At 36.0% G+C, this 13,725-nt stretch overlaps 1 protein-coding gene across 1 annotated transcript; it reads right to left on the bottom strand.

Moving 5' to 3' along the window:
* Nucleotides 1-9,561: 9,561 nt before the first annotated feature.
* LOC133671609 (expansin-A6) lies at nt 9,562-12,112 on the bottom strand. The gene is made up of 3 exons (XM_062092413.1): nt 11,751-12,112; nt 11,218-11,536; nt 9,562-10,252 (listed from the first exon to the last, which is right to left on the bottom strand). Exons 1-3 carry the CDS (start codon nt 11,908-11,910, stop codon nt 9,943-9,945), a joined length of 789 nt encoding a protein of 262 aa, XP_061948397.1. The 5' UTR covers nt 11,911-12,112; the 3' UTR covers nt 9,562-9,942.
* Between the last annotated feature and the right edge of the window lie 1,613 nt (nt 12,113-13,725).

Below are 13,725 nucleotides of genomic sequence, written 5' to 3'. Positions count from 1 at the left end.
TATATCGTAAATTATGGGTTAATCAAGTTAAGTTAGTTTTTTTTCCAATATTATTTTTTTAAAAATCTTTTTTTTGTTTTATTATTTGATATTAGATTATAAGGTATTAAGGTTTGCAATTTTTTTTCCTGGGCGATTTTGATTTTATATATGAAGTCACATGGCTAATAAAGGTAACCTGGTTTGCTCTAACTGTCATCACTTTTTTTTACATTTATCTTGTGTTAACTTGAAAGAGAGGAAATAGGATGGACACTAGTTCTGTTAAATAGCAGTACGCAGGCGTGCTGGAAAGGTTTCTGGATCGATCATGTTAGAAATTTCTGCGACCCAGATATACCTCTTGCCCATCTAAAAGCTCTCTCTCTTTTTAATCCAGGGCCCAGGCCCGTCTAAAAGGATAATACAACAATCCCGACAGGCCTCTTATGTTTTCTTGCGAAGTAGCCCAATTTGTGTTGGGCTGTCTGAAATTCTGAAGATTTCGGTACCGTAGCCCACATGGTAAAAACAATTATGACCCAAGACCTTTATCCATTTGTGGTTTAGGGAACGCTGTGACGAACAATTTTTAGGTCCTGCTGGAATGAAAATCATAAAAGGATTACTGGAGCTTCTAAGATCGTTGTTCTGTTTGGAACCCGTAATTAAAAAGCACAAAGTACGGTTGAAATTGGAAAAAAAAAGGTTTTGAGTAAAAAAGTCGTGGTTTTTGGAACTCTGTATACATAAAAGCATGGCTTTGAAAAAGCTACAATTTGATGCCTTTTTAAAGATGATTTTAGATACAAATCATGGGTTTAAAAACTCAATTAATAATTTTCTTTGCTGTTACCATGGAAATCTCAACTTGTGAATCAACAATTTTCTCTTTCAAAATTTGTCTTTTCCGCATTGTTTTATCTGAGAGTAGCATAGAACAATTTATCTTGTTTCTTTTTCCTCCTAATTACTTTTTTTTTCCCTATCTATCACCATGTTTTGCATGATTTCATGTTTCTGGCTCTGCATAGCTTGACAGCATTGTGGATTCGGAATCAAAGACAAAAATTATAGGGCTAGGGTCTAGGAGTAAGGCTAGGGGAAGATCTCTCACCGTTCAAGGTTTCATTATAAGAAAGCACGAGCCATTGAAGGACAAATTCTAGCGAGTTATCCACCAAACTTACCACATAAAGGTAATAATGAGCACATATCACGAGGAATCATCAGAGCCCCACAGCCGAACTGAGTGAGAAGGGAAGATAATTGCGCACTTTAGGGTATCCTATGCAGTGCTTGTTTTTCCCTGTTTCAGGTTGTAGGAATCCGAAGATCTATCTTTTGTGTCATAAAATGGACAAAAGATGCAAGATTCTAACCCACATGCAACAGAGAGCATTAACAAACCCAACCCCACACCATGTGCAAGTTTGGTTTGGTTAAAGCAAACGCGTCCTGAGCCTTCCTCTGATGTGACTTCATTCGTTGTTGTGGGTAAAGAACTTGTTACTTGAAGGAAATGGAATACACTCCTCCATCAATGTTCTCCTGTCCTCTCCTCCTAAATGTGTATAAATTTTCATCTTCACATCTTAATGCTTGCCCTCGTCTTTCCATTTGCCACTATATAATGGGGTAATTGATTATCTTCCTGCAGGGGATATTACTCGACCCCCGATGAAGGTAGAGAATGTGACCTAGTAGATCAATTGCGATACCTTAGAAATAACTTCGTTCCTTCCAAAACAGTCAACATAACTTCCTTTGGAATTAACTTTGGCTAGTTGTTAGTTAACTAGTGATTTCTCTTAGATTCTCTCTTTCCTTCCCTGTCTTTTTCCCTGAGGCCATTCGAGAGGAATGTGCTAGCCTAGTACCTGCGTTTACGCACAATTTCCTCAACAGAACACAACGCAATAGCATCCTGTTGTTGAGAACTCGGGAAATTAAGATGAATTTGGATGTAGAGAACTTGGGAAATTAAGATGAATTTGGATGGAGCAGAGGGTAGACAAATCTTCAAGGCATTTCTTAGAACTCTTTAAGTTTTGAAAGCAACATTTTGTCCTCCTTGCTTCTATGCAGTTATGTGCAAGTCTTGTTTTCTCTTTTTACGAGTATATTGCTGAATGGAATTGTTGGGTTTTGATAATAGTGCTCACCAATCAAAAACCAACTTTAGGGTTTTGATTTTGGCAGGAGAGATAGGTGGTCGATGGGAAAGGGCTGCTATCTGTCATTCTTTGATAATTCCATTGAAGTAGTGCCATATCGCTATACGAAGTTTTTATACGAATACATATGACGGTTATCCTTTTCAAGAATTCCTTTCAATCCATTTATTATCTATAAAACCCACACTCGTTTGAACATCTACTTGTATGAAGTTTCAATTAAAAAAAAAATCTGGAAACCCATTTGCCATTGTTAGAATGAGATGTGCTGCCAGCCCTAATCAGAAAGCTTTTTCTTAATTAATTTTATTTAGGGTGGCAATGAATATCCACAATAAATTTTTTGATATTCATATCCTATTATTTGCCGGGTAAAAATTTAAATATCTAGAAATTATTCATCAAGTTTCGGGTATTAATATGAGTATTTATCATCTAATATTATTTAGTATTCAATAAAAAATAAAATAGTTAATATATATTTGAAGCATGAATGTGTATATTAAATGATAAATAATATAAATGTGTGTTTTATGTCTATATACATATATATATTAGCTTAAATTTTGGTGGTTTCAGATTGTGTCTTACTTATTATTCATTAAATTAAATAACTATCCAAAAATATATACTTTCTAATAGAGTCAAGTTGGGTAGATATACAAACTCCGTTAAGCTTAAATTATATTTAAGTAAAGCTCTTTCCTAAAACCTTTCTGCAAATAAATGTTTATCCTTCTCTTTATAATCATCAGACTACAATCTCTTTGCCACCCTCATGGGCGATAGCCCTTTCTTCATCCATTTTCTTTCTTTCTGTTTTTGTTTTCCCTTTACTTCTTGTTCTGTTTTCATTTTTATTTTAATGTTAACAACTTATATCTAGATTTTTAATGTAAGTTCAATCCGTGCTCAGAGTTTCTATTTTTTTTTTGGATATTGGCTTCTTGAAATAAAGCTTTGATGGTAGAATTTTTACTAGGCTATGATGGTTGTTTCTTGTTTAAAAAAAAAAAACATTCTTTGATAGAGATATTCTGATAATAGAGTTTTATAAGGTGTCTTGGAAAAAATACATCTTTAACAATTGATTGATAATATTCATAAAAAGATGAATTAACACCTGGAGACTATTACTTAATGTTTTTATAAAAGGATTTTTCTTGATTTTTCTTATTAGCAAATTCCATCCTTTATTTGATGGATAAACATGAAAGGGTTTAGCTACGCGCTGAGTCCAAGTAGATGTAGGTATGGTGAGTTGTTGGACCTAATGTCTTTAGATTCAACTACGCGTTGAGCTCAAGTGGACGTGAGTTTGGCAAGCTACCAGACCCAACATAATTGAGTTTAATTATATGCTGAGCCTAAACAAACATGAGTCTAGTGAGTTGCCACACTTACTGACCACGAGCCCGGCAATGTGCCTAACAAAAAAAGTTAAAGGTTTGGAGATCATTATAGGCCCAATGTTAGGCCATAAAGTTCCATTTATTTATTCTTATGAATTTTAACATGAAATGTTAATGTTAGAGATATTATTCTTCCTACACCTATAGGTGTATAAAAAGTCGATGAAATACATATTTTTATATCATTAATATTGTGTAAAATATATTTATCCCTCATTAATGCTATTAGAAGAAAATGACTTTTTAGTTTCTCAACTCCAGTAAAAACAAACAACAAAGTTATGGGGCTATAAATATCCCCTGAACCACTTAGGTAAAGGGGTCATAATTTCTTCATTCGTAACATTTTTAACATTTATATTTTCAAAGTTTATCTCTCTAAAATATTGTTGTATTTTATCTATCTACAAAGATACTTAAGCATCCAAGAGTCCCCATATCTACCAAAATGAACCTTTTACAAGTACCAACTATGAGTCACCTTGGCTTACTAGGCACTAACTATCAGTCATCTTGGTTAGGGAGAATAGATCAAATTGATAGAATTAAGAGATTAACCGATTATCCAACATATAAACCTTATTCTTAAGTTACTTGGATTTTTTTGGACTTCATCATTAGCGTCGTCCGTAGAAACCTAATAAAAAGCCACCAACTATTCTTTCAAAAATGATATATTGACATCCCTGATCACCATCAATGATAGATAATCAAGATATTTTTAGAATAAGTTGTATAACAAACCTGCTCGTCACAACATACACTCCTACCCAACTAAACGTCCAACAACTCATCAGCCATGTGTAATTTCTCACTCAAGCTGTGTTGGCAATGTAGGAGCCAAATTAGACTTTGCCACATCAACAAGTCTTAGCACATGTGACAACACCCTTCATTAAGACTCTATAGTCGCAGGCTACACCTAGCACCTGTAGATAATTTCATTATCTAAAGGAGTTTGGGTAGAATGATATATTGGGGGGCTTTCAGCCTCAACAGTCACCAAGCCCTTCTAGAGGGCTGTCACGTCATAACGATGCTCATGTATATAGCAAGTAATCTCAGCGTTTATCTAGGCATTATAGGATAGAGGTCAGCCTCCGATTTTATCGCTCCACACCAGAATACTCAAACTCCCTGGAACCCTACAGACATACGAGTGGGAAACAACCTACAGAAGATGTCTACACTCTTTGTCATATACGAAATTATTTCTTGTTAATACGAGATTTGTGTACTTGTATTCCCAAAGATTATATTTCTACTAAGATGACATTGAACAACTATGATGATCTTCACACCAAGCTGGTAGTGCAGTTTAGCACAAACACCCCAAGTAAAAAAAGCTCCACAAAACTCTTTAGGCTTTCTTGGGCAGATGATGATTCCTCATAAGTAAATCTAAAGAGATTTAATAAGAAAATACTAAAGGTATAATAATCAATCAAGCCAATGGCTTCCGAGGCTTTGATAACTAAGGTAAATGAGAGAGTTTTATAGAAATAGTTGTATGCTCTCCTAAATAAAAGCGTATTAAAAGTGAAATAGGTGGTGAAGAACCATATAAAGGTGGATGAGGTAAGTGTGCTACGATACGGACCTCCTTGTTTCTACAAAGAGAGTCAATTAGAGGATTTCTAAGCATGATTGTTTTCCTATGAGGGATAATAACCCTAGGAAAAGTTCAAAGAGACTAACTAGGGAACAACTAACTTAACATGAAATACATACTACCCCCTTGAATGCCACTTTCATATAAGTCTTCACTGCCATCAAGAGTAAATAATTTGTTTAATATCCTCCACCCATATGATCATCATCCAACACTTGTACTTTTAAGAAGTATCGTTTGTTCCACATTAATAAAAGATGACATAAAAGAGTGCTTTATTTTAAATAAATAAATTGAAAGGTTGATAACTAAAACCTGTCTTAATGAATTTGTGAAGAGGGATTCTCATCCTAGGTAAACCAAGGAAGAGCTAAGTCATTCTATTCAAACACTACCCAAAATCAATATGATCTTAGGTGGCACCTCATTGGGGGTGATTCTAGTTACGGGCAATAAAGAATATGCGAGCAAACTAACCCTAAAATGGGAACCTGTAAGACATATGAAAAGCTTCTTCCTCATATTTAGCATTTTGATCACTTAAAACTATATCATAAATAACTTGAATAGCAATGTACTTCTACTATGAAGGAAGTATCATTTTATGAATAAGTATAGTGAAGTCCACCACTTCCTAAGTGATTAGTATAAAGCCTTTTTAGTGAAATAACATCACTCTCCAAGGGATTGATTTGGTTTTCCTAGTTCAATAGCACCATTCTTTAAGGGATGAGTCTGAGGCATTCCTAATGTAATAGCACCACTTTTCAAGATATTAACTTGGTCTTTCTAGTGCAATAACATTACTCTTCAAGGGATAGGTCTCAGGTCTTTCTAGTGCAATAACACTACTTTTTAATAGATAAGTTTAAGGCTTTCCTAGTGTAATAACACCATTATCCAAGGGATTGACATGATCTTTCTAGTGCAATAATATCAATATTCAAGGGATAGATCTGAGGCATTCCTGGTGCAATAACACCATTTTCTAGTGTAATTTTAAACTAGTATAATTTTTAGGTAATGCTTAAGGACCTCTTACTAATTCGCTAGAGGTTGATCTCGGATCCCTCATTCTTGAGTGTAGTCTTGGACTGTCATACTCTTCAGGTGATGCTTAAGGGCTTTTCATCAATTTGTTAAGGATACTCTTATGGATAACCACGAGTTAAAAGAACATGAATTCTTGAAAGTGCATATACATGTAACCTATATTTCCTCTTTGTTTTAAGTAGGGGGTGAGTTCCACCTCCCAAGGTTAACAAAGTTCAAATCTCGCCATAATTTTAAAAACTATTTGAAGTATAGGCGTTAGACATACACAAACTCCTTTTATTTTAATGAGTATGGGTGTTGGACCTATTTAAACTAAACAAGTCTAGCAAAATATTTTATCTCCAAGAAAACATGGAAATGAATAAAATACCAAATTTTATAAAACTTAAATATTCATTACAAAATGCAAAACCCTACAGGATCGGGGTTGTTTATAAAGCCATGAGGAATTAGGGGGCGAAGGCTTAAACATTGAGGTTAGGCTCCTTGACAAGGTATTCTCTGTATTGGGCAGTTGTAGATGTAGCAAGGAAGACATTAACGAAGTTGGGCATGGGGATTAGATGGAAAGTAACATCGAAGTCCATCTCCATTCCTTTTAACAAGTTGAAAAAATACAGGTTGAACATAGCAAGAAAAATCTCGTTCCCCATCATCTCAATTAATGTTGCAGAACCTTCAAACATCTCCTAGAACTTTTTGAGAGAGTTGCTCAAAGCCTTTATCCTCGCATGAGAGCTTTGGTTTCTTCTCTAGCTGAAAGAAGTTCAACCCTCATATCTTTCTAGTATTCCCTCATCTCAACCAATCCTTGCTTCAGAGAGGCCATTTCATTATAAGCAAGACGAAGCTCCCACTCACTAGAGTTTAGCTGAAGGACCTGGCTTCTCATGATATTCTCTAGTGCTGCATAAGCTATCTTGAGCTTCATTAGCTCAGCCTCCACAACATCTTTCCTGGTCCTCAAGCTTTGAATGGTAGTTTGGTTTGCACTGCAATTGGTAATGGCCCCTCTCAACCATCCAGTGCTTTTAAAATAGACGCACATCATGAAATTCTAACAAAGACAGAGAGTTTTATTACGTGGAAAGTTATTTGTCTAATAAGGGTTAGATGACGATTGTAGCTCTTATTAGATATTGTTTGAATGTCTGAAGGAATGGTCAAAAACATCTTCAGGCTCTTTACCACCTTTAGGCCATCCTTCTTGAGATTGGACCTCCTACCAATAATTGCCTTTATAGACTAATTTTCCTCCTTAGTCAAAGTGGGGAAAATATAGAGGGCTCAATTAAGAACGAGGTTGTCAAAAGCATCCTCGAGCCTAGACTATCTAGCTCTTAGTAGAGCATCATGAGAAGAAGTCCTAGCAAGTGAAAATGTCTCTGCAGTTAAAAACAAGGGTAGGGGCATTGATAATGAGATGACAAGAGATGTCTTTATAGTTAAGGCTATAACTACAGACTCTACAGGGGTGGAGACCCTTTCTTCTCTTGAAGTGGGCAGCCCTAGAGGTAATAGGGGAAGGACTTCTTTGGTGTTAGGAGCTACCTTCCTCATTTTAGAGGTGGATGTTGAAGTTCTACCCTTTTTTGTCTTAAAGCCCAGTCTAGTAAACCCTTGTCCCCTATTACTTTCCTCAATTTTTGGTTGAATAAATTCACCATCAGAGGAAGCAATATCTATAAGAAAAAAGAAGAAAGAAGTTTAAGGTAAGGATACCTATAAGAACATGTCTCGTTCAAAGCTTCTTTAGCAAGTCAATTTTTATAGAGAAATTACAAGAGTGAAAGTAAAAAAAGCAAAAAAGAAAAAAATGGAAACGAGAAAGGCCAGTGTTATAAAAGAAAGAAATTTCCATCCTTATAGTTGGATGAATAACCCTTGATGTTACCATAAATCTTTAAAAACCTACTCAATTACTGCATTGAATGCACATCGTCATTTTGTTTCCCAAGAGACTCTTTCAAAAGGAACAATCCACTTGACCAAAAGAATCCTAACAATTCTGATTGAGGATAGTTTATCGCATTGGGAAAGTAAAAAGTCTCATTAAAAGCTAATAACATTTCAAATCTTTATGTGTTCAATACATAAAGACATAGGTGATTACTTATGGATCAATATATTTTTTAAAAATTAATTTTAATCTAAGTCCTTAGTTGGAAGGTTCAGAGACAGGGTGATAATTCAATAATAGGTATGTGGGACATGTGTTTATACCCAAACATTCCTAGGCTTGGTAGAATATTGGGCCCAAATGAAAGAGGTTTAGCTTGTTTCTATGCTTAACATCCTTAGACATGGCTATGAGCTGAGCGCATATGGTAAAAGGGGTCTGGCAACCAAAGTTCTTGGGTTCAATTATGTGCTTAACCTAGAAGGATATAGGTCTGGTGAGCTATCAGACCTAATATTTTTAGGTTTAGCTACGTACTGAACCCAAACAAATATGAGTCAAACGAGGTATATTGGGAGGCAAATTGCAAACATTTTAGTTGCACAAGTGATGAGAAATAAAACTTTAAGGATAAATGATTCATTCTTGACAATAAAAGTTTCATTCCTTTAAAGTTCTTTAGCAAATAAGTACCCTTATTTATTTTAATTTAAGCATTGTTTTATCAATTATTAATAATCATGCTAGAACTTTGATCACCTTGCTAGAACTACCCTTAGATCAGGAGAGAAAAGTACTAATTCAAGAACAACCCGAACAACCTTATAAATCAATGATTCTATTAAGTATCACTGTTCGGTTTATCTAACCAGCTCAAAATACTAGCTTTATCTCAGAAAGTCAACAGCTAGCTCTAAAAGTGCTACCTTAAGCTTTAGCCCATTCACAATTATGAATGCTAGAATTTTATTATTATTTTTTGTATTAAAAGCATGTTTATTTTTAGTTATATTTTTATATATTTATATGTTTTAACTTGTATAAAGTGTTGGTTTTACAATTAGATTTGCATTTATCTTCTCTCAACCTTTTGCAATTAGTCACGAAATTTCCTAACCAATCACTGCTATCAAATCAAACGATTTAAGTTCATTTGTTGTTGACAGTAAACATTGTTGTGCAAAGTTTTGTCTTTCATTTCTTGTTCGGAGTATACAAAATAACCTTGTCGATGCCGTGGTACCATTTGTATCATTTGTACAAATCGAACAAACATTTATTTGATGGTTACTTTGTATAGATCCTTTATTCTTCATATAAATTGTCTCGTCCCGAGGTCCCAATCAAATTTTCTTCACTGTTTTTGAAAAGAAATTTACTTGGTCCAAGAGAAAATATGATTTTGGAACATAGGAACGATGAACATGGAAAAGCAAACTAAATATTCATGCCATTGATCAAGTGCTATAAACTACTACAATACACTTCTCAGAATGTATAATATCATCATCATACATTACTATAGTACCAGTACTTTAATCTAGACAGCGGGCTAACCATCTTTTGTGCAGCCGCCTCAGCCTCAGTCTCCTTCCCCTGTTGCCACAACTTAAGTTGAGAAACACACACCAATCTGAAAGTCAAAAAAACAGTCCCCCAAATTTCACAATCCCTTTTGGAGTCCCTAATTATAACCCCACTTTTACTTTAACATCCCCCAACAAACATCCCCATGTCAAAAAAGAAGCCCGCCAAAAAAAAACTCACTTTTTTAGTTTTTTTTTGGTTAAATGAATATAAAAGGAATTAGACCCTGAAATTCTTGCCGGTAAAAGTTTGACCAAACTGCCAGTGGGCTGGGACAATGTTCCATGAAGTGGAGGAGCGTCTGTCACTGGCCCTGACCCTGAAGGAGAGTGACTGGCCAACCAGAACAGCGTTTGACTGCCAGTTCTGGCCCCAGTTACGGCTCATGCTCATCCAACCAGTCTTCGAACCCTTCACGCTCACCTGCACTATATCCCCTGCACCCGCCACGTTGCTGATCAATACCAAGTTGAAGTAACGGAATCCGTTTATGGTGAACCTTATGCCTCCCCTCTTGCGGCATGGCACTCTGCATAGGAGGTTCAATGCCGTTAGGACACTTCCGTAATTGCGACAATAAAACAAATTTACAAAAAGGGCAGTCAAGGAAAACAGCAAGCCTAACCTAGGCATTAAAAAAAAACATAAACATGGAAGTCTAGGATTTTGGGAAGTGTGATTTTTGGGTTTTGGTGTTTGACGAAATGTTTTGATTTTCCCACTAAAATACTGTTTTGATCCACTGAGAAAAAGTGCTGTAATAAGATATGGGTACCCACCTTTCTATAGAGACGAATAGGGCAAGGGTGCATTGGTATTTTTAGTACTAAAGCGGGGCTATAAGAGTAAAAACAAATCACCGAAGGTGACCATAAACGGTCCCGTGGCTAAAGTAAGTAAAGGACACGAGAGAGTTATTGAGGTCTAACCAACCCACCGACATCTCTTAATAACATCAGCCCGTGCATAAACTGTTTGGTGACTTCAGTGAACACATTTTTGGATCTCAACAAGAATTCAAAGGTAGAAAATTGGTTGGCAAAAGCGATAAAGACCCACCAAAAATAGGTGTTTTTCGCAGTTATCGCGGAAGATCTTTTGCCAACATCTCGAGTGTATTTCCATGGCTTCAGAGAGCTATTGTTTTGGGGCAATAAAAGTAGCTGTTGGGCCAAATTACATCACAAACCTATCTCTTCTTGGTACGACAGCTTTTCTTTCTAGCTAGCTAGCACGCGCTAGTTTCTAACTCTTGACCTTCTGTTATAGCTTGGGAGAGAAATTGCAATTAAACTAAATGGTAAAATTAGCAAATATTCACTGAGGAATGAATCCAACTTTGAGTGTTTATCAAAATCTAAAACCTAAAATCGATGTCGTGTAAAAGCTAGAGAAAATAAAGATGTGCTCGTATTTTCCATGTGCTAACTAAACTAGTTCAAGTCCAGAGGGCATATAAACGGGGCAAAAACAGGGAGTTAAAAAGGCACTGACCGGCGGTAGGCAACAGGGACGATACCGGCACGATACTCGGCGATCTTAAGGAACATGGGCATGGCAAGGTCAAAGTGGGGGCGAGGAGGGTTGCACCAGCCTCCATTGTCACTAGGAAGTGCATAATTTGGAGGGCAAAAGTTGGTTGCAGTGATGAAAATAGATGGGCTGCCTGAGTGGCACCATCTTGGGTCACTTGCACATTTTATCTCGAAGCAAGAACCGCAACTTAACCCGTTGTTGAACAGTGCTGTGCTGAGGGCTGCAGTGCTCACTCCATACCCTTGGCTGTACAGATTTCCATATCCACAAGCTCCTCCTGTAAGCGTATACACATTAATTAGTCTAATTAGATAGATTAACAGCTAAGACTGCGCGTCTACTTAGGTAGCTTCATTTTTCAGGCCAATGTCGCACACTATGATACTTCAAGTCTAAAATAAACAAAACACTAAAAGCTTAATTAAGATTAGACCTAGCTGGGTTGATCAGGTTTATTTAATGTGAGAAGTAAGTTAGATAAAGGAACACACCCATTGTGCCAGAGGCATCAGCACCGCCATAGAAGGTTGCATGAGCATTTTGCCAAGCACCCCCAGAGTAAACACCAGGAATTCTAGCTTCAGCCATCCACAACGATGACATTATTATTAGTAGAGTAGTGGCAATGCAAATTAAACTGCTCATTGCCATTTTCTCTCCGCAATACTACTGAAGCAACACCCTTCAACTTAAGTCAGCGAGAGAGAGAGAGAGAGAGAGAGAGAGTTAATGGGGGATGTGAAGGGCTCAGAGCATGGGAGCTGAGTACTTAAAGAGGAGGCAAGGTAGGCTAGAAGGGCACAATTTGGAATTTTCAAACAAACCATCATTGAACACAGTCTACTTCTTCATGTGTGAACAAAAATGAGAAAAAAATTAACTCCATCTCCCACTTTCTTTATGGCACGTATTTAATAAATTATGTTAATTCTCAAACCTTATACAGATATGTGTGGGGTCTTCCTTAAATTTAGAGGCACATCTCCAAATTGATTGGAGATTATGGTAGTGTTTGATTGTGTTGGTGTTTGTTTGTGTGGTTATAACGTGTGTTTTTTTATTTTAAATTAATTATTTTTTATGTTTTTTATATATTAATTTTAAAAATAAAAAAATATTATTTTAATATATTTTTAAATAAAAAATATTTTAAAAAACAACATCCATGTAAATTTTGCTTCTCCCCATCGTATGCCAAGTGTTAATAAAAAAAACTACTAGTGATTTCTTTTTATTTACTAGTAGAAAATCAGGGGAAAAACAATGAATAATATATATATATATATATATGTATAAAGGTGTTTGCTTGCTTTTAGCATTAGGAATCTTCACAATAGTCCTTCTATTTTGCATGTAAGACATAAATGCCCTTGATGGCCATTGTATCTCATGCTGAGTTACAGTGACATCACTGGATGAACCAAGAGGATAATACGTGGAAAAAACAGTCAAATTATACAGTACATGATATATAAAAGTAAAAGTAAAAAAGTAAAGCAAACACTACAGTGAGGTGACTGGTGAGTAAGAAGAGAGATGGGGCAATATCAACATGGGGGTGGCCTTGCTGTCAAGCAGAAGTTGAGGCGTGATCAGCGGTTGTGATTTCTCACAGTAGACCCATAAAAAGATTTGATGGGGTCGGAGATTCATCCAAGCTGAAACCCAATTATAAATTAAAAAAAAAAGAAGAAGAAGCTAAAACCCAGCTAGAAGACGACACTGAGCATCAGTGACAGGCAAAGCATCCAACGTGGGAAATGGGACCCACTTAATCCCCGTGATCACCGGTCCATCTTTAGCTGTATAAGCGGGCCGTACGGAAGCACCTTCTCGAGACACACGCGCGCGCAGACAATCACTACTCTCCATGCCTACTCTTTTTGAAGTTTTTCTTAAAAAATAAGTTTACCTTTCCTTGGTGTCCGGTGACCCGTTGAATTTGGTACTGCAGCAGCAGTATTTTTTAAAATATTTTTGTTTGAGGGTATTTTAAATAATATTTTTATTTTAAAATTAAAAAAATTCAAAATTTTAAAAAAACATGAGACACCGCGTAAACAAAAACACACATGCATGTTCTGGCTTAAGTTGTGTCATTTCAGTATCTTTTAAACTTATTTTACGTGCCCAGTGAGCTGCCTTTGATAATTAGTTGTCGGAGACGGAAGTAATGTCTGATTATTTGAAATTTGGTCGGAAAGGAAGATAGAAATTAGGTATAATTAAAGTTGACATCGACCAACTAGGAATAACGATCTAGTATTGTATTTTTTTTTCTTACTTCTCATTATATTAACAATAATTTATACGAACATTGCATTTGGGTTATCGGACATTCTTTTCTTCAAAATTGTCTCCTCTCTTCTCAGAGACTGTAACCCTAAATGAGTTTCTCTTCTTTCTTTTTTTATCTGAGTGGGAGCTAGTTGATTTACCACGTGGCACGTCTTGGAGAAATTTAAT

This window comes from Populus nigra, chromosome 1 (genome assembly GCF_951802175.1).
Source record: "Populus nigra chromosome 1, ddPopNigr1.1, whole genome shotgun sequence".
Taxonomy (NCBI): domain Eukaryota; kingdom Viridiplantae; phylum Streptophyta; class Magnoliopsida; order Malpighiales; family Salicaceae; genus Populus; species Populus nigra.
This window is presented reverse-complemented; position numbering and strand designations above follow the sequence as displayed.

Excerpts from the sequence above, each read along its gene's own strand:
- LOC133671609 (XM_062092413.1), bottom strand. The coding sequence starts at position 11,910 with ATGGCAATGAGCAGTTTAATTTGCATTGCCACTACTCTACTAATAATA. Across the intron at positions 11,537-11,750 it reads TGATGCCTCTGGCACAATGG|GAGGAGCTTGTGGATATGGA; the intron begins GTGTGTTCCTTT and ends ATACGCTTACAG. Across the intron at positions 10,253-11,217 it reads GTCCCTGTTGCCTACCGCCG|AGTGCCATGCCGCAAGAGGG; the intron begins GTCAGTGCCTTT and ends CCTCCTATGCAG.